Here is a 22,200-nt window from a genome sequence, read left to right on the forward strand (position 1 = left end):
TATACAATGAAATATTACTTAGCCATACGAAGTAATGAAAGTGTGCTATTTGCAGAGATGTGGATGGACCTAAAGATTGTCAGACAGAGTTAAGTAAGTCAGAAAGAGAAAAACAAATATTGTATAATATCGTTTACATGTGGAATCTAGAAAAATGATGCAGATGAACTTATCCGTAAAGCAGGAACAGAGACACAATGTAGAGAACAAATGTGTGGGTACCAAAGAGGGAAGCGAGGGCAGGATGAATTGGGAAATTGGGATCGACATATACATACATTTATATACAAAACAGATAACTAACGAGAACCTACTGTATAGCACAGGGAGCTCTGTGGTGATCTCAGTGGGAAGGAAATCCAAAAAAGAGGGGATATACATATAGCTGAGTTACTTTGCTGTACAGAAACTAATACAACATTGTAATGCAACTGCACCCCAAAATGTTTTTTTAAAAATCTATCCACCATGAGGGGACTCCCCTGGTAGTCCAGTGCCTAAGACTCCATGCTTCTACTGCAGGGGGCACAGTTTCAATCCCTAGTCGGGGAGTTAAGGTCCCACATGCCATGCAGCATCGTCAAAAAAAAAAAAAAAAGCCCACTGTGACTCATTCACACATTCATGTATTGTGTCCACTGATAAGTGGACCTTAAATGAGTTTAAGGCTTGAGACATGACAGAGACCTGGATTCGAAAAACTTGGCTGCTCCCTCCCTGTCTGAACTAGGCAAACAGCCAGCTCCCTTGGCCTGTTTCCCCACTGTGTATTGTTATGACTCTCCAATTATTATTAAGTTTCTAGAAGTGTTGGTGTGTCTGCAGCTGTCAGGGAAAAACCCCAAATGAGGGCTGACCTTGGCTTGTCCCTTTTTCTTGTGAGAAAATGCAACATTGCTTCAGATTCTGCAGGCATCTTATTTATTTACTATTGAGGAGACAACAAGAAGGGTGTTAAAGGCAGGGAGCGGGGCACCTGGGGCTCCTCTGAGGTGAGAACATTTGAGAAGAGTGTCTGGCATATCTGCAAAACCAAGGATCCTCCAAGCCAGATTTGGGGTCTGGTGTTCTCCCTAGTTGGTCTCCCCGAGGACAGGGGGCCTGGGTGAGGTGGTGAGCACCTTGTCCTAGGAGGTAATCAACAACATCCCCCTAGATGTGGGGCTTCATGGTGCTGTGTGGCATCAGGAGTTCACCAGACTGGACCCCTGTGGGTCTCAGGCTCCCCCAAGGCCACGCTCCAACAGGATTCAGTGGGGACAGAGGGTCAGCAGGTCTTGCCGGGTGCAGCCGCTAAGGCAGCAGTGGCGGGCAGGGTTGATGGCAGTTGCCCGGCGGTGGTGGTGGTGATGGCGAGAAGCCTGGGGCAGGGGTTGTGGAGCCAGAACCAGCACAGGGTCCCCACCGGCCATCAGCCCATGGAGGAGATGTTGTCCTTCCAGCCACCGCAGGAGCTCACCTGGGAACGGGGAGGAATTCAGCATAGAGGGAGGAACCCGAGAGGACCCCACCCACACTGCCCCCATGGCAGCCAGACATGCATCATGCACACAAATAGTAAGCATTTATTAAGTGCCTACTCTATACCAGGCACAGACTGAAGCACCCCATCCAGACATGTACACTCTCAACCCACACCCACACTCAAGTCCCCAGCTGGGCACACTCCCACGTACCACCTACGGTAAGAAGGCATAGAGGCTTCACAGAGCAGAAGACAGTAAGGGTGGCATGTGACGCGTGCATGTACACACTCGAGAGAGCCACTTGCTCTCGTAGCCCCTCCCAGTTCCCCGACCCCACCACGTGCATCTCGGCACACCCATCTGCATCTGCCATCTGCACCCAGACTGCACCCAGACTCACACACATAGGACGCCTGTGACTGATGTCCTGCATAATACCCTCTCCCCCAGGGCCGGGTCTACCGTGAGGAGAGCTAGGCGCTGACCCAGAGCAAGCAATTTAAGGGGGCGCCAGGAACACTCAACAGTCAAGATCACTCCTATTATAACTGAATATTTTACTAGTAAAATTAACGCAAAAATTCCTGAAGAGCAAAATGTTGAAGTTGTAAATAAAGATAGGATCGGATCTGACCTTGCACTTGTTAAGACTCTACCTGGCTTCGCACTGATTCCCTTGCCAGGCAGGGGTTCCTCCCCGCAGATTCGCACACGCCAGAGCAGGAAGCCAGAACATGCACGCAAATCAGTCTGCAGACACCGGCACCCCTACCCCTCCCCAGAGACCCCAGCGCACAGTCCTCGCCCGCCCCTACTCACGGTCGCCGCCAGCCACAGGTCGCCGGTCCTCGGAAGACCAGCGCGGGCCGCCGCACAGCCGCACGAGCGCGCGCACGAAGTGGTGGCCACACAGTTTCTCAGGCGCCTCCTGCGCGGCTGCAGGGCTGAGGGCGATCGCAAGGGCCGGGCCCAGCAGCACCAGAGCCCAGGTGAGCGGACGACGGTCCATGGCGGTGAGCGGCACCGGGCCCCAGCGGGGATCCCCCTTATAGGCGCCCAGCCTGCCCCAGCTGGGAGCCTTGGAGAAGGGACACAGCCTTCCCAAAGGACGATGGCTCGGGGAGGTCAAGGGCGGGGTCAGGGCAAGCCTAGTGGAACCTCTGATAGTTGAGTTTTCTCATTTTTATGATGTAAGTGCCTGACATCCTTGGATTGCTCAGGCATCAGCTTCAACCGTGGCTCCCTGATAAATATGACTAAAGAGCAGGACCACCTCTTCCCACGTTTGTTTCATTTATTTTTTTTCCACGTTTGTTTTAGACATCTTGACTGATTTCAGTCTCTTTCCATTGGGGCCACTTGGGCTTTTTAGTTTTGCTTTTGTTTCATTTGTTCTTCTCTTCTTATGCTTTAAACTCCAACCCTTGTTAAATTCATCAGTAAGAGTGAGCCCATGAAGCTTTAGGCTCCCATGCTTGACCCCAGTAAAAGCAGAACCCAGGCCAACGCTGCTTTCTCTACAAGAACCTGGCCCCAGGTGTGCTGGGTCATTTCCAGGTGTGCCATGTGATTTATAAGTAATAAATCTTGATTTTTCCAAACCTTCCTGATGGTTATTGCTGAAAGGCTCTTGCAATCGTAATAACTCCCAGGGCCAGTCCAACCACCACATTGATTATTGATAGGCTGTGTGTGTGCATGCTAAGTCGCTTCAGTCGTGACCAACTCTTAGTGACCCCATGGACCATAGCCCACCAGGCTCCTCTGTCCAAGGGATTCTTCAGGCATGAATACTGGAGTGGGTTGCCATGCCCTTCTCCAAGGGATCTTCCTGACCCAGGGATGGAACCCATGTCTCTTATATCTTCTGCATTGGCAAGCGGGTTCTTTACCACTAGCATCACCTGGGAAACCCATTGATAGGCTGAGAGCCACACAAAATGGCCATGGTCTGTCTTCCTGGGTGTATCTTTCCCAGGGGGACCATTGAAGAGTATTTTTTTTTTTTAAACTAAAGAGAAGAAATAAACTTAGATATAATTCCCTGGGGTGGTGCTGGTGAGCATCCAACCAACTGAGACCAAAGACATTCAGAATCTTGTTATCCTTATTACTGTACAAATAAGGAAATTGAGGCTCAGAGAGGGGATCCCGTAGTTGCCCAAGGTCACAAGAGGCTGGGCCCCAGGGCTGGGAGTGTTTGTTGGTTCTGCCTCCACATCAGGGTCTCCTTGGGTTGAACAGGGGCTGGAGGCCTCTACTGGGTGTCAGTTTTACCCAGGAGGAAAATTAAGGCATAGAGGTTACTCAATCCAGTGCAGAGGAGACCCTGAGCTGAAAACCCTGTGTTGCAACCCCCTACCACTTTTCATCAAAGCAGACCATGACAGTAGGTACAGAGATCTCTGTCTGTCTCTCCCAAGCTTCCTGGTCCTTCTCCGAGTCTCTTCCTGTGTCTCTGTCTCTGTCAGTCTCCAAATCTTTCCATCGGTCCTGAGGAGCAGAGGGCTGCCGTGGCCCCCAGTAATGCTGGACCTATCTCCATAGCCTAACCCTCCCAATAGGGCCTTGCCCTCTGATCTCCCTCAGAGCAGCCTGTTCCCTCCCCCCCCAAGAGCCTGTAATCAGCTCCCCAGGACAGAGCCAAGGCCAGCAGCTGGGGTTCGGGGGAGGGCTTCTGTCCTTGAGGGCCTCACCCTCCTGTCCCTCCTCCCCCAGCATGCCCTGAGGCTCCCATTGAGGCCCCCAGGGGTCTCTATCCCCCAACTCTGATCACATTTCTCCCTGGCTCACACATCCCCAAGAATTCCCATTGCCCAAGTCCAGCAACAAACCATCCTTTCCGCTGAATTTCTTTATTCATTCAATGAACACTCCCAGAGTCCTCTTTGTGCCCACCCCAGCCCAGCTCCCTAAGGAGCCTCCAGGTCAGAGGAGACAGAGCTGGATATAGACGTCCCCCAGCCCTAGAGCTGGAAGTATAGGGCTGAATGGGAGTAGTGGGAGAATCCCAGGGAAGGCTGCAAGGAGGTGATAGCTGGGGTTTTGAGAGATGAATAAGTTTTCCAGGGAGGCAAAAGTTGCAGGAAAAGCTTGGAGGCAGGTATGAAGGAGTGGTGGGGGCTAAGCCTGCACTAGATGCCTTCCCACAAGCTTCCAGAAGTTGACTCTGTAGAGCCCAAGGGCCAACACTATTGCCCATTAGACAGAGGATGGAACTGAAGCCAGAGAAAGGAAGCAACTCGCCCACCATCACACAGCAAGTAAGTGGCAGAGCTGTGGGCTCCAACCTGTGCTCTTAACCCCTGTACTCCGAGCCTCTTCCTCTCGCCATGCCGTTTCCTCTGCCAAGAATGTCTTTCCGTCCTTCAATTGATGAAAAGCTCCTGTTAGGCTCCATTGTCCACTGTATGATCCTCTGGTCCAGAGAGAAAGGGCCCCAGTTTACAGAAGCCCTGGAGAACACTCAGGTTCAGAGCCTGGGGACCTCAGTCTCTCCTGGTCTCTTACACAGTTCTAAACAGTCACACCGGCTCCCCCTCAAAGAGTGGATTTTCAGCCCGGACAGTTGCTCTTGTCCTTGGCTTCCTCCAGCTAAAGAGGGAGATGGGACTAGAAGCCTGAGATGACATATTTAAAGCTACATAATGGCTCCTCTGAAAATGAGAACATGAAGCTGCAGGCTAGACCGTGAGAGGTTGGGAAGATGGAAGGTCCTTAAATGTGGTCCCTTGATTCTGGGGAGTGGATGGAGCTCATTAGACCCCATCATGACATCTGTCTTAATCTTGCCAAGTTCAAAAAGCCACAGGCTGCTGCTGCCCTGCCAACCAGGGTTGCTCCCCCACATGCAATCTCAGGCACCCTATGAGGGGTCTCTGTGAAGCAGGAGGACCAGAAAGGAGCAGGTTCCCGCTCAAGGGCACACGGCAAGTCCATGGAGACCAGAGCCTAGAGGTCTGTGTGCAGGAGATATGAAAAATGACAGAGAATGGTGTTCTCCCTCTAGACAAGCAGGGAAGGTGACAGTCTCATGCCTCTGGACACTACCCCCGGGTTCCACTCCACAGTGCATCCAGCTGGGGGCCCAGGGCACTGAAGGACGGCCGGTCTTGAGGGTTAGGGGCCCAGCACAGCTTCATGAGCTCATGAACCTGAGGGGTGGAGAAGAGACAACAGGGTCACATGGGAGTGGCAGAAAGGACATGACTCCTGTTCGCAGTTTTAAAATATAAACTAGACTCCTGCTCTTGCTCCAAAGCCTCCCATGGCTCCCTATGGGTCTTAGAAAAAAATTTCATCCCCTCCCGTCTCCCTCCCTCTACCATCCCCTCCATCACCTCCTCTCGTGTTCCATGCAGCCACATCTGCCCCCGTCTCATTTTTCAAATACACCAAACTCGTTTCCACCTCAGGGCCTTTGCCCCTGTTGTGTGCTCCACTGAAAATGCTCTCTCCCGGCTCTCCCCTTGGATGGTATCCTCTTCCTCCCTCAGGCACCACCCCCTCTAGGAAGCTGCTCCTGACTATACCTCCCTCATCTCTTTCTAGACATTGATCACCACCAGAATGTTCTTGTTAGCTTCTGGTGGTTACAAGGAGGAGGGGTATTATCTGTTCTGTCCTCCACTGGGTCCCCAGCACCCAGCACAAAGCCCAGCGCACAGTCAGAGCTCAATAAATGCCTGTGGCCTGAGCAAATTAATTTGTGAATGACCAACCACATGTCAGACACTTCCACAAAAGCTCTGATGAGAAACTGTAAGAGTCATTTATTGAGCATCGACTGTATGCTAGACTCCATGATGAGCACTGAAGACGTGTTAGCAAATTGGTCCTCCCCCACCCTATAAGGCATTGTTATTCCCATTTTGGAGACAGGTAAACTGAGGCTCTGAAAGTGTTTGTGCTTTACCATACAGTGAGAGAGCAGCAAAGCAGAGGCCAGAAATCCCCTTCAGCCTCATTCCCTGATCCCTGCTCTCAACCAAGAGATATCTTGGGTGGAGAGTAATTCAGAGGGATCAGCAGGCTTGCTCAAGACACCGCGGTGAATCTACAAAGTGGGAAACTGAGGCAGGCCCTCCAGAGCTCACCTCACTAGGACAGGCAGGAGGTGCGGGCAGCCTCTGGCCCTCGGCCAGCAGCTCCAGGAGGCGGCAGAGGGCTGGAACATCTCTCTCACATCCCATCATCCGCAGGAACTCCTGGAGCCAAGGGAGAGGGCCCGAGGTGGGGGAGGAGCCACCCGGCATGGAGCCGGGCGGCGGAGGGGCGCCCGTTATCGTGGGGGTCAGCCACAGTGAAGGGAGGAAGGGGATCACCCGCCCGTGGTAAGGGAAGGGGGCCCTCCTAACGGGGAGGAGGAGTTGTCTGTGACGGATGCGGAAGGCAGCTGTCTGTGATTGGAGGGGAGGAGCGGGAGGTATCAGTCACAGTGAGAAGAGGTCCTCCCGGAGCATCCAAGGCTGGGACCGGGTGACCCTCAGCACAGAGGACAGGGGCTGGCCTGAGGGGGAAGAGGGTTTGGGGAACCCAGGGGTGCCGACTCACGGCTGAGGGGCTACAGTTCTTGTCACTGTAGGTGAAGAGCTCGTACAGGACCACCCCGAAGCTCCAGACATCCGACTGGCGCGAGAAGATGTTGTCCGAGAGGGACTCGGGGGCGTACCTGGAGGGGGCCAGGGAGGTCTTGGGATGCGACAGTAAGGCAGAGGACAGGAAAGGGAGCAGCCCTGGACTGGGGTGGCTGGTCCCGGTAGGTGGCTATGAGAAAGTCAGTCCCAGCCAGTTCTGAGGCCTCAGCTTCCCTGGCTGTGGGATGGGAGGATGCTCCAAGGCTGTGGGGTGCCGGGGCGGGGCCGGGGCGGAGCCAGAGCAAGAGAAGGCGCGTGATCGGGGAGGAGCCAGGGCTAGGGGGGCGTGGCCACAGCAGGCCCCAGCCCCGCGGGAGGCAGGGCGGAACCGAAAAGCCCCCGAGGCGGAGCGGCCCGGGTAGTGCGGAGGGAGAGTGGGGCTGGGAGGAGGTCCCTACCAGAAGATGGGGCTCTGGCCTGGCTCGCGGACCACGTAGTAGTCTTTGTCGAGAGGCAGCAGCTTGGCGAGGCCGAAGTCGGCGATCTTGACGTGGGTCTCGCTCTCCACCAGGATGTTCCGGGCCGCCAGGTCGCGGTGCACGCAGCGGCAGGAGCCCAGGTATTCCATGCCCTACGGGCGGGCATGGGGTGCAAACCCCCAGGATGACTCCGTAGGAGCCCCAAGTCTGACCTGGAATCCTACAGCAGCCCCAACCCAGATCCCAAGCCTAACCCTACCCCTGACCCATCTTGCACTCCAGTCCTCACCTTCTTATTGTTTTGGACCTACTAGAAGTGTTAGTGGCTCAGTCGTGTCCGACTCTTTGCGACCCCATGGACTGTAGCCCACCAGGCTCCTCTGTCCATGAGATTCTCCAGGCAAGAATACTGGAGTGGGTGGCTATGCCCTCCTCCAGGGGATCTTCCCGACCCAGGGATGGAACCCAGGTCTCCCGCACTGCAAGCAGATTCTTTATCGTTTGAGCCACAAGAGAAGTCCCCGACCTTAGCCCTAACTCAGCCACATTTCCAACCTGACCTGGACCCCAAACTTCCACCCTCAGCCTTCCCGGCGAATCTGTGCAGACCCCGCCCATCGAGCCAGCTCTGTGGACGCGGCGGGTCCACGGTCGCCCCGCCCTCCTCCGCCCCGCACCTTGCAGATCTGGGAGGCGTAGAGGAGCAGGCGGGCAGCGTCCAGGCGGGTGCGGTGTCGCTGCAGGAAGTCGCGCAAGCAGCCGCTGGGCAGATACTCCATGACCAACCGCAGGCTCTGGCGGCCTAGGGGTGGCGGGGGAGGCAGGGAGGGGTCACCACAGCGCCTAACTTCGTCTCCTCCCCCTCCCCATTCTTCTTCCCCGATCAGAATGGGACCGTGTGTCCCCTCCGGGCCTCAATATTGCTTTCTATAAAATGGGAACGGCAACAGTGACACGTATCGCTAGTCTATTTGAGTACTTTCTATAATATACATTAATTCTTTTTAACCTCATAACGACCCGTTTTTTTCAGGTGGGGAAACTGACGATGCCAAGGTAGTCTTAGGCTTCCCCGGTGGCTCCGCCGTAAAGAATCAGCCTGCAATGCAGGAGACTTGCAGGAAATAACGGTTCAATCCCTGGATGGGGAAGATCCCCTGGAGTAGGAAATGGCAACCCACTCCAGTATTCTTGCCTGGAGAATCCCACGGACAGAGGAGCCTGGGGGGCTACAGTCCAGGAGGGGGGTCACAAATGAGTCGGACAAGACTGAGTGACTAAACCAACAAGGCAGATCTGGATAAACAAGATCAGTCAGTAGCATGCCTGCTGGCGTTCTGAGACCACCTGAAATGGTCGTGCAGGATGAGGGCATGTAACTGAAGAGCGGTTCACCTGGGCCGTAGCTGACACCCCGGTACTTGACGATGAAGTCGCTGTGGAGGGCTTTGAGGATCTGGATCTCCCGCTGGAAGTCCCTCTGTTGTTCTGGCCCGCTGTGCTGCAGCTGCTTCACGGCCACCAGGGCCCCTGTGTTGTCGCCCAGCGGGTCATAGCGGCACAGCTCCACGCTGCCAAAGTTGCCCTGCGGGACAACGGGGCTGGTGTCCACACGCATGAGTGCTACCCCACCCACCCCAGCCTAACCCACCTCACCTTGCCCAGCTGTGAGATGTACTTGAGGTGTCTCTCCTCAAAGATGGTAGGGTCCTGGCACGCATAGAACTGGGTGCCATTCCAGAGCCCATCACGGGGTGCCAGGGTGCCAGGTGTGGGGTCTGAGAGGAGCTCATAATCTGGGGGGCAGAGGCAGTGAGTGAGCAGTGTACTGGGCCCTGGGCCCCCGCTCCTAAGCTAACTTGCTGTGTGACCTCCATCTGCATGCTCACCCTCTCTGTGCATTATGGCAGAGCCACTGCAAGCCAAGAGGTAGTTTGTAGGGCTGGGAAAAGGTGCCTCTTGGCAAAGGCAGCCCTCTTATGCAGTGTACATGCTGCACACAGACAGAAAGGCATTTCCCAGACTTCACTGCCATGGGGTGATGGGGAGAGAGACGTATTGGAAGCTCCTTTAGGCCTGGCCCATGAAAACCTAGAGTGGGACCCTCTATACTCTCTCTCCTGTTTACAGTGAATCCAATAGGGGCCTAAGGCCATAGGATGGGTGGAACCACAAAGAGAGAGTTTCTTGCTGACTTGGACACACCCACTGAATGAGAACTACACATCCATCGTGTGTGACCTTGAACTGAAGGGCTTGTCTGTTACAACAGCTGTTGAAGCTCATACTGACTGTAGGTCATCAATCAGTCCAACCTTGCCTGGCACGCAGGGCAGGCTCCACATACAAATCTCACTCTTCTACAGGGTCCAATATGACATCCCAGCCCTGCCCACCCTGCCTGGCCCCAGTGGGCACCTGAAGTGATGAGGCTGTTCAGGTCACGGATGACAGCGCGGAAAGAAGGCCTCTGGCCTGGCTCATAGGCCATGCACTGTTGGATCAGCAGGGCCAGCTCCATCCACTTGGGGGCAGGCAACTGCTGCCGTTCCTGGTAAAACTGGAGCTTCTAAAGGCAGGATGAAGGGTTGGTTACCCCCAGTGAACCTTCAGAGGTACCCCCGAGGCCCGCCCATCCTCCCCAAGCTGGACTTCATTCTGCCCTTCGGTCAGATGAGAGCTCTCGAAGCCAATGCTGGCGCTCTGACCTTGGCAGGCTCCAGGGCGCTGATGGGCACTGTGACACCACTGAACACCTCCCAGACCGTGGCTCCAAAGCCCCACTTGTCAGCTTCCAAGCCAAGTGTTCGGGCCTCCTGGAGACATTCAGGGGCCACCCAGGGGATCCTGTCAGTGAGCACTGGTGCAGGAGGCAAGGATGATCAGGGATCCACTTTCTTGCCCCACTAGGTCCCTCCCTCCTTCACCCCTCAGCACTTACTCTCCAAGCTTAGCACAGTGGGGCTGACACCCGGGTCACTCAGCTTGATGAAAGGCAGGTTCCCGTCAGTCCCCTCACGAGCCAAGAGCACCTTCCGGGCTGAGACATTGCCATGAGGGAGACCTTTGTCTTCCTAAGCGGTCCAAGCACAGGGAAGTGCCGGGGGTTGGGGTGGGGGTGAATGAATATGCTGGTTGGCGAACTCCTACACATCCTTCAAAGCCCACCCCGTACTGCTCAGACCATACTTCAACATCTTTCCTAGACTACTGGCAACACACCTCGTGTGTCCCTCCTCTTCTTGAACACTGCTCCTTCATCCCATGGCTCCTTACTCCCTTCAGACTGGCACTCAAGGCCCCTTGAAATCCAACTCTTGGCCACTCTTCCCATGGGCTTCTCTCTCCCACATCCCCACTCTGGTCTCCTGCCAGGAGAACAGACCTGATACGCCCCTGGACAAGCAACACATCTTCTAAGCTGCAGCCTTTGCCCAGGCTTTTCTCTCAGCCTGACATGCTTTCCTTCCTTTTTTTTTTCTTAATGAGCTTCTACTCAGTCTCCAAGACCCCAACTTTATTGTTCTTTCTTCTGGGGAAGTCTCCCCCGGGGCCAGCCTCGTTGCTCACCAGTCCTCTCAACTTCCATGAATGATCAGCTGTCTCCTGCTCTTACACCTCTGAGCCTGTATGTATGCTGTTCCCTCAGTCTCAAATGCCCTCCACTTGCCCTCCACCCTTGCCAAACTCCTATCCATACAACAGAACCCACTCTCAAAGCCCCATCCACTCTGTGAATGGAGGATGGAGCAGGCAGAGGAGCACTCACCAGGTAGTTGAGGGCATAGGCCAGCTGTTTGATCACCTGTAGCTTCCAGCTGGCTGGCACCAGGTGGCCACACTTGCGTAGGTATGTGTCCAGCGCTCCCAGGCGTACAAATTCCTGAACCATGATACCTGGTGGAAGTAGGAAGGGGCAGGGTTGGGAGGTAGGACTGTATTGTACTCAACAGGCTCTGTCCCCAACCCCAGCTTCAAGTGTCACTTGAACTCTCAGCTCTGACTTTTCTCTCCCCTATTCCTCCATCCTTACCCAACTCACCTCTCTGCTTCCCCACTTCCCATCTCAGAACCATTTGCCTCTAATGCCTGGAAGGTGTTGAGCTCTCTCCATGAGTCACTCCCAACCCTTTGCAAGGTCTGTGATTCTGACTGGAACACCCCTCTTCTCTCACTTCCCTAATGTCTATTTATTCTTGCCTTTCCAGCTTAGAGTGTATCCTTACCTACTCAGAATCACTGCTTGACCTCCAGAGGTTAGCAGCCTCTGATCACCCACAATGACCTGTGCTGCCCCACCACACACAATCGTTTATCATCCTGCTCAGCCTGTCATGTTCTATGCTATGCACCAAGCTCCTGGCACGTGTTGGGCTCCCAATAAACAGCTGCTGAGCTGAGCTGATGGAGACAAGGCTTGCAGAGGCAGCGTGGACCTTGCAAAGCTGCAGAGATGGTACACAATAGATCAGAACCCACGTCTGCCTGACTTGAGATAATTCTGGGGGCTTAAGTATTGGTGGGAGCCTGGAGCTGCTTATTCAAAGAGTGATGATGGAGGGACACGAGTACAGGATGATAGACCCTGGTGGAATGGAGCCCCAGCCAGGGCAGGCTCTGAGTGTGTACTGCTATTGCTGCCGTAGGTGGGCTCAGTGAGGCAGGGCAGAGATGGGGAGTGTCTCTCACTGTCTCCAGCCATGCACACGCCATGGAGCAATATGAGATGCTGATATGACACTTGGCTCATCAAGCTCGCTGCTTCCAGGAATGACTGGGGAGGAAAGAATGGAGAGAACATGTATGGGTTTCTTCCACTCCTGGGTCAGACGAAAGAACCCCGAACTTGCTGCTCACAAACTTGCCTCAGGAGACCTGGCCGCCAGCTTCCTTTGGCCTTGGAGTCCACCATTAATGCACACAGCACTCCGTATCATGATTTTTTTGATGGAGGCAGGAAGTCCCCACTGTAGTCTACCTTGAGTCACTCACCTTCTTGCTCAAAGCTTCCTCTGTGTTGTCCAGCCCCTGAAGATGCCTCCACCCACATCATTCCTCTCTTCTCCTTTGCTCATTCCTCTCTGCCCCACTGTTCTCCTTGCTATTCCTTAAACATGCCAGACTTGGCCCTGCCTCAGGACCTTTGCACTGGCTGTTCCCTCTGTCTGGTATACTCCACCTGTTTGCATCTAAATTCCTCACCCTTCTATATTTCATGGAGATGCTGTGGCTACATTTCTGCTATTTTAAGACCCTGTGTGTGTTCTCTTTGTTTTGGTTTTCTTTTTTGGTTTTTTTTTTTTTTTTGCTTCCCCAATCAGAGATTGAACCTGCACCTGCTGCTGTGGGAGCATGGAGCCTTAACCACTGGACCACCAGGGAAGTCTGACCCTGTGTGTTTTTAAATTTCTCTGAATCCACAACCCCCTCTCCAGCTAAGCCCTAACCCAGAAGGTCTGGTCCCACCCTGCTCACCTCCATGCAATTCTTGTGCTTGGCATCCATCACTTTGAGCAGCACCTCTGTCTCTCGGGCCTCCCCATCCACAATCTCATGGTGACAGCCCCGATAAATCTTGGTGAAGGACCCGTGACCTAGGTTCTCATGCTGGAGAGTGAAGAGGCAACATGAAAGGCCAGTAACAGGGCTCCCATGGGATCCTGTCCCTTAGCTCTGGCCCAAGCAAGGCATAGGTAATGGATCAATTTTACAGACGATGAAACAGAGGCACAAAGAGATTATATCACACGACTGAGGCCACACAGCAGAGACGGATGCAGACCTGGTCTCTGGATCCCAAATGAAGTATGTTTCCCCCATTTCCTGGGGCCCCTTACCCACTGCAGGCTGTCAGCAGGGATCTTGTGAAACGTCATCTGACTCAGCTGGCATTGGAATTGGGGCTGAACAGGGGATGATGTGGGTGGGTTGCAACCTCTCCGGACCACAATCAGATTGGACTTTTCTATGGGGAGTGGAAAGAGGAAGAAAACTAGAGGTCAAAGGTGAAAGGTCCTCAAAGGATTGCTCACTCCCTGTCTCAGTGTGGGGACGTCCTTGGTGGCTCAGATGATAAAGAATCTGCCTGCAATGAGGGAGATCCGGGTTTGATGTCTGGGTCAGGAAGATCCCCTGGAGAAGGGAATGGCAACCCATTCCGGTATTCTTGCCTGGAGAATGCACAGAGAAGCCTGATGGGCTACAGTCCGTAGAGTCACAAAGAGCCGGACACAACTGAGTGACAAATACTGAACTGTCTCAGCGTGGGGTCTTCTGCAGAAGCCAGGTCTAAGATGAGGTTCCAGGGCACACGGTTTATTTGAAAGGAAACTCCAGGAAGTCCCAGTGAGGGGAGGGAGAGTGAGAACAAGATGGAAGGAACTCTGCGGGTGGTATAAATGAGCAGGTCATGCTGTGGGCAGCCTGGTCTCAAGCCCTACTAGGGACTCTGGGAAAATCTGGAGAACTCACACCTCAAAGCTGTCCCATCCCAGGGGTCTGTCTGAGAGCAAAATTCACCCAGAGCAAGAGGCAAGAGATGAACAGAGGCTAAGTGCTCGTGACATCACTCAGATCCAGCTGTGCCTGGATTCAGCCATTCCTGGAAGCAGCCTCTATCCCACAAGCCCTAGGTCACCTTTTTTCCCTCCTAGACTACTTTGACCAGCAGTCTTTGTCACTTGTCACTCAAGAGCTGGGACAGATCACAGAAAGGCAGGGTCCCAGATTGCCTACTCAGCTCGGGGGAGAAGGCAGGCTCACCTTTAGGTCTGGGGTTGCAGCAGAAAGTGAGGTACAGCTCAACCCCATCTACATGCAACCCACCGTTCCAACAGGCTGCCAGGAGCTCGCGAAGACTGCTGTGGGGACGGCCAAGGCCAGCCAGAGAGAAGGTTCCTGTGGGGTCGCACCGGATGAGGCAGCCCTTATAATCCGGGCCCAGGGGGGTCTGCAAAGAGGAGTGAGTGGTGTCTGAGTGGAAGTGGGCGGCACTCTTCCCCTCAAATCTCCAAGTCTTTGCATATTCTGATCCCTCCACTGGGAATGCCTTTCCCCTCCCCTTCTTCAGGAAGCCATGCTGACTCATATTTCAGTTCTCAGCTCAAATTTCATCTCCTCCAGGAAGCCCTCCTTGCCCTCCTGGACCCTGCAGGTAGACTGACCAGGACACAAACAGTTAGGAGGTAGCTGTCGAAATCCTGGGGACTGCGGCGGAGGACGTAGGAGCCGGGAAGTGAGCCCCCAGTCTTGAGTTTGTTGATGGCAAAATCCAGGCTGTGGGGAAAGGTGGAAGAGAATTGAGAGTCGAAGATGGTGAGAAACAGATGGAGGCAGAGAAACCAAACTAAACCTGAGCTCTAATCTTGGTCTCTCTGAAGCCCTGGGAACCTCACCAGGTAACATTCCCTCACTCCCTCCCATGTGTAAAATGAACGGAAAGCTGGGCTTCTGCCTAGGGGATTAAAGAGGAAACCGCAGGCGAAGCCCCACACCTGGGCACCTCCAGCATCCCCAGGAAATGGCTCTGGGGTCTCAAGGAGCCAAAGGGAGGGAAGCGGCTGCAGAAATGAGACCGCAGACTCAGTGAGCGCCAGCTTTGCACCTGGTGCTGTTGAAGGGCTCCTGAGAGGCAAGGACACGGAGGCACCGAGAGGGGAGTGCCAAAGATTTGGTCCCCAGTGAGTCCTTACGTGATGGGGCCGTGGCACTGCTCAGCCACCTCCTCCAGCAGCCGCGGCGGCGCCACCTCCTTGCAGAAGTAGTGCCGCGAGTCCGTGGTCAGCCGGAAGTAGCCATCCACGAGCGCCACGAAGGACAACGCTGCGGGAAGCCCCGGGAACTCGGCCTCCTGTGAGGACCGGTGTCAGGGCCCGCCGCGGTCCGAGGGTGACAATCCCGCGTCCCCGCCGTCAGGGTAGGAAGGGAGGGGCTTCCAGCACCCACCAGGATCTGATTGTCTGTCCTGGTGATGGTGACCAGGCGATGCTCCGCAGCCGGGCCAATGCACGGCGCCTGCTTGATGCTGATATCCACGATTTCTGGAAAGTCGCAGAAGGGCTGGAGGACCTGTGAAGAAGCGGGAGGGCTGAAGCTGGGGGTCCCGCCCCCTCCGCGAACCTAGTCCTTTTTGGAAGCCTGGACCCCACCAGTCCATACTCATGAGGCCCGCTCCTCCCAGCCTCACCGAGTCCCATCCCTCTCCAGTCAAGCCCCCACCAAGCCCTGCCTCCTTCTGTCCACACCATCCCTCTCAACTCCCTCCCCTGCTCATCCCAAATATCCGCCCCCTCACCTCTGCCAAACCCCGAGTCCTTCCCTCGGCCGGTCCCCCACCCCGCCCCAGGTCCCGCCCTCACTTAACTCCCCTTTCTCTCCTGGTGTCTCAGTCCAGCGGGGAGCCTCGCCCAGCCCCAGGCCTGCCTCTTCGCTCCACCTGCCGCTAGCCCCATTCCGAGCCCCGCACACCCACTAGCCCCTCCCTCTACGCGCCGCCCTTTTCATTCCCGCTTCCTCGCTCAGCCCCACCCACACCTCACTGGGCCGGGCGCTCGCCCCAGTCCCGAGCCCCCTCGCTGTCCCGCCTCTCCCTCGGCCCCGCCCCCAATCCCCGCCCACGACCCTGCCCTCCCCTTGGCCCCCGCTCAGCGCCCCCCCACGCCCCGCACCTCTTGTTCTCCCGGGCTCCAGGCGATGCCAGTGCCGCCAGCCACACGGAGCAGCCCCGGCGTATCCTGCCCACCAGCAGCGCCGGGGAGACCCACGCGGAAGGTCTCGGCGGCCCTGTCTGGATCCAGCCGCTCGAGGTCCATGATGTACTTGACCATGAGCGAGTGCCTGTCGGCCTGGCAGGCCGCCACGCGGCGCAAGGCCCGGCGCACCGTCCTTCGGATGCGCCGCCGAGTCACGAAGCTCAGGCCCTGGATGAGGTCGCGCAGGCCAGGGGGCAGGCAGACCTTGTAGCTGCAAGTGGGCCGAGTGGGGCCCTCAGTGTGGGGCGGGGTCTCCGCCCCGGAGGACCGAAGCGGCACATCAGCCCAGCCTCTAGGTGCGGGGCTGGAGTGTGGCCTCAGTAGGGGGTCACACAACATACACAGAAACACGCCCAGGGACAGGCATGGGGGTGGGGGTAGGGAGGGCCTCCATGGGACAGGCAGGGACCCACATGGTCCTTTTAGCTGCCTGAGGTCTGGCTATGGAGTCTCAGGGGGACTGTGTTCAAGGGGAGGGGGTGGGTCCCATGAACACACTGTAGGCTTGGACGTGGCGAGCCGGACTCGTGACGCCCTGGTGGAGCCATGTTGGCTCGCTCCCAGTTAGAGGCTGGGCGCCACAGCCTGGAAGCCCTCACCTGACCGTCTTCAGCAACTCCTCGGGCCGCTGAGCCTGCTCGAGGGCCATCCGGGCCAGGTCCAGAACAGCCAAGCTGAGGCACTCACCCTGTTCCTTGAGGCTGAGGCCTACCGAGAGGCGGCCGCTCACCAGGTCATGGCGGTGCTAGGAGCCAGTCACAGCCCGATCCTGAGCCCTGATGTGGTCAGTAGACCCCCCAGCCCTGGGCCGACCTCCACCCTGGGGCTGCCACTCTGAGCCCCGCCCACCCAGCTGGCCCCTCCCTCTTCATACCGCCCAATTCATTCCCACCTCCTCGCTCAGCCCTACTCACAGGAGAGTCAGCCAAAGCTGCCCAAACATGAGCCCTGACATTGCCCTGTGTACCCCCACCCCTGAGCTGATCCCCACGCAGACACCTACCTGAGCAAAGAGGTGCTCCAGGACTGGCAGATCCAAGATGGCACTGGTCAAGTCCTTTCGTAGCCCAAATCGGTGGCACTTCTCTAGTCCAAACCAGTTGGGAAAATGAAAGCTGTGGGGGAGGGGAGAACCCTGAAGTAGTAGATATGATGAGGGGGGGGGGACTGTGCCAAGACCTCACAGAACCCAGGTTATACCCTTGACTTGCTGTGTGATGTTGGACAAGTGAACCACCGTCTCTGACATTAGTCTTCTCATATGTGAAATGAGCAATGCTCATGCCCTCCCTAAGGCACCCACCAGGAGGTGCAGGGAGATGATGATCCAAGGGTTTCTGTGGTTTTAAACTCCCATTTCCCAAGCCCTCAGCAAAAGGCATGCCCTCCCAGTATCATTTAACCCACATTTATGGGGGTGGGGGGAGACACTTCCTACCGGAGCCTGTAGACAAGGACCTGGGTACCCGTGTCCTCCACGGAGAAGATGTGGCTCGGGGGGAACCAGCAGGACAGGTCTTCCAAAGCCAGAGCAAAGAGGGAGTGGTACACGGGCAGGATGCCTGAGGGGACGCTCGCATCAGTTCCCTCTCAAATCTCCCCATCTGTCCCCTGCAGGCCTGCCATGTTATCCTCATGCAGCCCCACAGGTGCTTTCTCACCTTCAGCTCTGACATCATGTCCCACCCCTGCCATGGACTCAGCCTGCTTCTCAGGGCTCCCTGCCTCTCTCTCCAGGGCATCTCTTTCCACTTAACAGTTTACCTCAAGGGATGGCCATCTGTTTCTTCTAATAGACTATCATGCCTCTGAGTCTACGCACAGGCATAGAATGCCCTGTGCACCCTCCTCCCTTACCAAACTCCTACTCATCCCTCAAAGCCCCAGATCCAATGCTGACTCTGCTTGACAGCTATTCCAGCTCCCAATCTGTGTTCCACACAACCCTAACCCTCCTTCTGATCAAGCCTTCTTGGGACGCACTTACCACTGGCCTTAGCAGCGCAAACACACAGGTCTTCAGCTGAGTGGTCCCCAAAGGAGAAGGACAGGCACTGTGGGGGTCCAGGGCCCCGAGGGGGCAGCAGCACGTGCAGGGCACCAGCCTCTGAAGAGGAGAGGCTGCAGGAGCGCTGAGAAATCAGGGGTGTCTCCTCACTTGGAGGTGCCATGAGTGCAGCCTGCCTGAACACAGAAAAAGGTAGCCCCTCAGTTGGGATCATAGGACAAGTTTGCAGACCTTCTGAGGTAGGAGTGGGGTGGGTGAAAGAAATACAACTGAGTGAGGTAGGGATGAAACCAGAGAAATGAGGAGAGAGGGACAGAAAGAGGACAGACATGGGCAGAGGCAGAGAGAGGGAGCTGAGTGTGCAAGGTGGGTGAGGAGCCATACCACCCCCGGTGAGGGCTGTGCTGGGAAGCTGGAAGACATTCACACAAATTTGTGTGAACTCACACTTCAGACTCTTGGTGTCCAGGGCAAACATCTCTAGTCAACCTCCAGCCTCCACATATACCCACTCTCCAATTCCTTCTCCAGACAGGCATGATCAATCAATCAATCACAGATATAGGGATTTGCTAACCAGCAAGCAGATAGTTATTGGCCTGGGCAAGTGTGCATGCTCAGTTGTGACTGATTCTTTGCGACCCCATGAACTGTAGCCCTCCAGGCTCTTCTGTCCATGGGATTCTTCAGGCAAGAATACTGAAGTGGGTTGCGATTCCCTCCTCCAGGGGATATTCCTGGCATGTGGATTGAACTCAGGACTCCTGCAGCTCCTGCACTGGCCAGCACCACCTATGAAGCCCATTGGCCTGTGCACACATGTGTATAAGGAAATAGAAGTGGCCATCCCTCCTTGTGAAGCTGGAGGATTCTAGCACTTCTGAGGCTGGGGAAAGAAGCTTTTGCAGCTGGAATGGCAACCCACCCCAGTACTCTTGCCTGGAAGATCCCATGGACGGAGAAGCCTGGTCCATGGGGTCACATAGAGTTGGACACGATGGAGCGACTTCACCTAATGCATGCCTTGGGGGCTGATCCAGACATCAGACTCAGTCATCATCAGAGTCAATCAACAGAGATCTCTGCCTCTGTCTCCCCTGATCCCTGCATCTCTGTTCCATTAGTTCCCCAGAATAGGAAGTCCTCCCCGGGTTAGGTCCAGGAGGAAACCACCCACATTATTTCCAGGAGTTCTACACCAGTCACCTTCCAGATCTCTCTCACCCTGGTGGACCCAGAGCTCAGGACGCTGGGCTGAGTAGAGGAAGAAATTGGGTTTCACATGCCATGAGGAAAAGGAGGAAGACGAAGAAGATCTACTTAAATTGACCCAAATGAAGAAGATACAAAGAGAATATTGGTAAAAACTATGTTCCAGGGACTTCCCTGGCAGTCCAGTGGTGAGGACTGCGCTCCCAATGCAGGGGATGTGTGTTTGATCCCTGGTGTGAGAACTAAGATTCCACATGCTGCTGGATGTGGCCAAAAAATATAAAACAAAAAACAAACAACAACAAAAACTATGTTTCACAATAATAGTGGGAGTGGGTGGAGAGTGTTAATGAGGTTTTAACACACTCGGAATATAAGCCTGGGACTGGGGATCGGTGAAAACCTCAGGCTGTGGGTTCTGGGACACAGTTTTCTCAGCTATGAAATGTGCTGACTCCCACCTGCTTCAGTGAGGTAGTTTACTGAGTCCAGCCCGACCTGTCAACACGTTTAAAAGTGAGAGTATTGGCCACTCAGTTGTGTCTGACTCTCAAGACCCCATGGACTGTAACCCACCAGGCTCCTCAGTCCATGGAATTCTCCAGCAAAAATACTGGAGTGGATAGCCATTCCCTTCTCCAGGGGAATCTTCCGAACCCAGGGATTGAACCCAGTTCTCCTGCATTGCAGGCAGATTCTTTACCTTCTGAGTCACCAGGAAAGCCCATTAACACATTCGCTGCTGCCGCTAAGGCGCTTCAGTTGTGGCCGACTCTGTGCGACCCCACAGACTGCAGCCTACCAGGCTCCGACATCCATGGGATTTTCCAGGCAAGAGTACTGGAGTGGGGTGCCATTGCCTTCTCCAATCAACACATTTAATCCCACTAAATGATACAAACCCTTGGTGACATGCTCAGCAAGCACTTGACAAATGTCAGCCAAACCAGATGGGAAGGTCCCTTAGGACAGTGGTTTGAGGCTTACCATCAGGGATGTAGGACGTAGGGAAGAGAGAACTTTCCCCTGGGGACACTCCAGTGTTACCAGCTCCCAGACCAGGAATTGGAACTTTCCCCACCCCACCCTACTCTGTCACTTCTCACAGATATGCCCAAAACCTTATTTCTAACAGTCGCCCTGATCTTTGCACCTTTATGTAAATAGAATCACAAAGCAGTGTCTTTTGTTTAAAATAAATATTTAAAACGTGATTTTTTAAATATCGAAAGTAAAAATAGGAAGTCTATTTGGCGCCCAGAGAAACGTCCCTGTTTTAACATCACAAGTCCCACATGCCCAGAAGGGGAGGTTGGTTGGTCGCCCAGTGCTCGGGCCTGGGAACCTGGGGCATAGGAGTCCCGGAGTGTGTCCCCAGAGCTTGGAGTCCTGGGCGCATGCGCAAGGACTCCTTCAGGTCCGGGAAGCTGGGAATTCGAGGCCTCGTGTTCCGGACGAAGTTGAAGCCCAGCGGGGAAGCGCTTTGCCGGAGGCCGCACCGCTAGCTGTCTCAGCTTATGTCAGAAGGCTTTTCTCTGAGACCTAGAAGGCACACTTGCCTTTGTCCCCAGCGGCGGCCGTCCACAGAGTCTCCCCCCACCCCCACCTCCGACCCGAGCCAAGTGGCTCCATCAGCTCTTACCTGGAGGTGACCGCCCCGGGCCAGCGACGGGAGGGCAGAGCCGGGCAGCAGCCGGAGGAAAGTCCCACTCGCTCCTTCCTGTGTGGGCCCCTCGGCTTCCTGAGCGGCTGTCACTTACCGAAAGTCATGGCCCTGTGGGGGCCGGGGCCGGGGAGGGGCAGAAAGTCCCGGAAGCCTATGCCGCAGCCGTGCTCCTCAGGCTGCTGAAGACCCTGGACCTCAGGGAGGCAGTGATAGCGGAGAGAAGAGCCCAGGTCACACCGAGGGGGTCTCAGCAGGCTCCGGGACTCAGCCTCCGTGGGGCCCTGGCAACCGTCTGGCTTCCTCCGGCCTCAGTTTACCCATTTGTGGCGTGTGTCGGGGGGAGGGGGGTGTGGGCACCCAGAGGACCTGATTTCACACCTAAGGAAGGGAACTGGTCTGGATCTGTCCAGGAAGGAGGCAGGGAAGTGGCCCCAAACAAAAGTGAAGTTCTCCTTTACAGAATTTTTCCAATGAGACCCTGGAAGGTATGGCGGTCCCCTTTTGTGCTCCATGCCCCAAGCCCAGCCCTAGAATCTGTGAAAACCAGACAGACTGGGTCACCTCACTGTCTGGTCTGGCGGGGAGGCAATTAATCATGGATAACCAGGAAAACCAAGATGATGGGACAGGCACAGGCTGAGGCTGAAGGGCCGGGATGAAGGGCGGGGAGCTTGGGGGACGGGCGGGGGCCCGTTCTGTGTAAAGGACATGATGGATCAAGCAGGATGTGAAGCAAGACAAAGACGACTCCTGGTGAACACCACAGGGGCAGAGACCCAGAGGTGAGAGTGAGTAGAGATATTTAAGGCTCAGAGGGCTTGACTGGATGCAGTGGGGAGGGAGGGGGTTTGGCAGCCAGCAGGAGTCAGCTCACAGAGCCAGGTCTGATTGGGGTTTTTTAACACACCTGAGGCTGTCATGTGTGGAGGAGGCAGGAGGCCAGGGCAGTGCTCTTAGTAGGATACAAACCCCAGAAAGTAGAGCTTTGGGATACATTTTTTTTTAATTAATTTATTTTTTATTGAAGGATATGGGGTAAATTT

General features: G+C 55.2%; 2 protein-coding genes across 5 annotated transcripts; both read right to left on the minus strand.

Annotated features, from left to right (window-relative positions):
* Positions 1–904: 904 nt before the first annotated feature.
* Positions 905–2,544, minus strand: INSL3 (insulin like 3). Its single transcript, XM_043467312.1, has 2 exons — positions 2,286–2,544; positions 905–1,459 (listed from the first exon to the last, which is right to left on the minus strand). The coding sequence occupies exons 1-2, from the start codon at positions 2,473–2,475 to the stop codon at positions 1,251–1,253; spliced, it is 399 nt and encodes a 132-aa protein (XP_043323247.1). The 5' UTR covers positions 2,476–2,544; the 3' UTR covers positions 905–1,250.
* A 1,761-nt stretch (positions 2,545–4,305) lies between these two features.
* JAK3 (Janus kinase 3) lies at positions 4,306–21,320 on the minus strand. 4 transcript variants are annotated; one of them, XM_043467316.1, is made up of 24 exons: positions 21,134–21,320; positions 18,259–18,451; positions 17,710–17,833; positions 17,275–17,386; positions 16,871–17,016; positions 16,188–16,482; positions 15,466–15,588; positions 15,213–15,370; positions 14,685–14,796; positions 14,284–14,470; positions 13,359–13,486; positions 12,997–13,128; positions 12,211–12,295; positions 11,291–11,418; positions 10,463–10,595; positions 10,230–10,381; positions 9,940–10,090; positions 9,178–9,317; positions 8,917–9,106; positions 8,199–8,323; positions 7,501–7,673; positions 7,020–7,137; positions 6,563–6,673; positions 4,306–5,620 (listed from the first exon to the last, which is right to left on the minus strand). In XM_043467316.1, the coding sequence occupies exons 2-24, from the start codon at positions 18,440–18,442 to the stop codon at positions 5,513–5,515; spliced, it is 3,315 nt and encodes a 1,104-aa protein (XP_043323251.1). In that variant the 5' UTR covers positions 18,443–18,451; positions 21,134–21,320; the 3' UTR covers positions 4,306–5,512. The 4 variants fall into 4 exon arrangements, with proteins under 4 accessions (XP_043323251.1, XP_043323248.1, XP_043323250.1 ...); XM_043467313.1 differs by having other exon boundaries at positions 18,259–18,455; positions 21,134–21,319; XM_043467315.1 differs by lacking the exon at positions 21,134–21,320 and adding an exon at positions 20,195–20,309 and having other exon boundaries at positions 18,259–18,455.
* Between the last annotated feature and the right edge of the window lie 880 nt (positions 21,321–22,200).

Source organism: Cervus canadensis, chromosome 4, assembly GCF_019320065.1.
Source record: "Cervus canadensis isolate Bull #8, Minnesota chromosome 4, ASM1932006v1, whole genome shotgun sequence".
NCBI lineage: Eukaryota > Metazoa > Chordata > Mammalia > Artiodactyla > Cervidae > Cervus > Cervus canadensis.

Bases quoted from the DNA above. Each gene is read 5' to 3' on its own strand.
- INSL3 (XM_043467312.1), bottom strand. From the start codon at position 2,475: ATGGACCGTCGTCCGCTCACCTGGGCTCTGGTGCTGCTGGGCCCGGCC. The intron at 1,460-2,285 runs GTGAGTAGGGGC...CCCCGTTCCCAG, and splicing joins ACCTGTGGCTGGCGGCGACC to GTGAGCTCCTGCGGTGGCTG.
- JAK3 (XM_043467316.1), bottom strand. From the start codon at position 18,442: ATGGCACCTCCAAGTGAGGAGACACCCCTGATTTCTCAGCGCTCCTGC. The intron at 10,596-11,290 runs GTGAGTGCTCCT...TGGACCGCTTAG, and splicing joins CCTATGCCCTCAACTACCTG to GAAGACAAAGGTCTCCCTCA. The intron at 9,318-9,939 runs GTGCCCACTGGG...TCTGCCCCCCAG, and splicing joins GAACAGCCTCATCACTTCAG to ATTATGAGCTCCTCTCAGAC.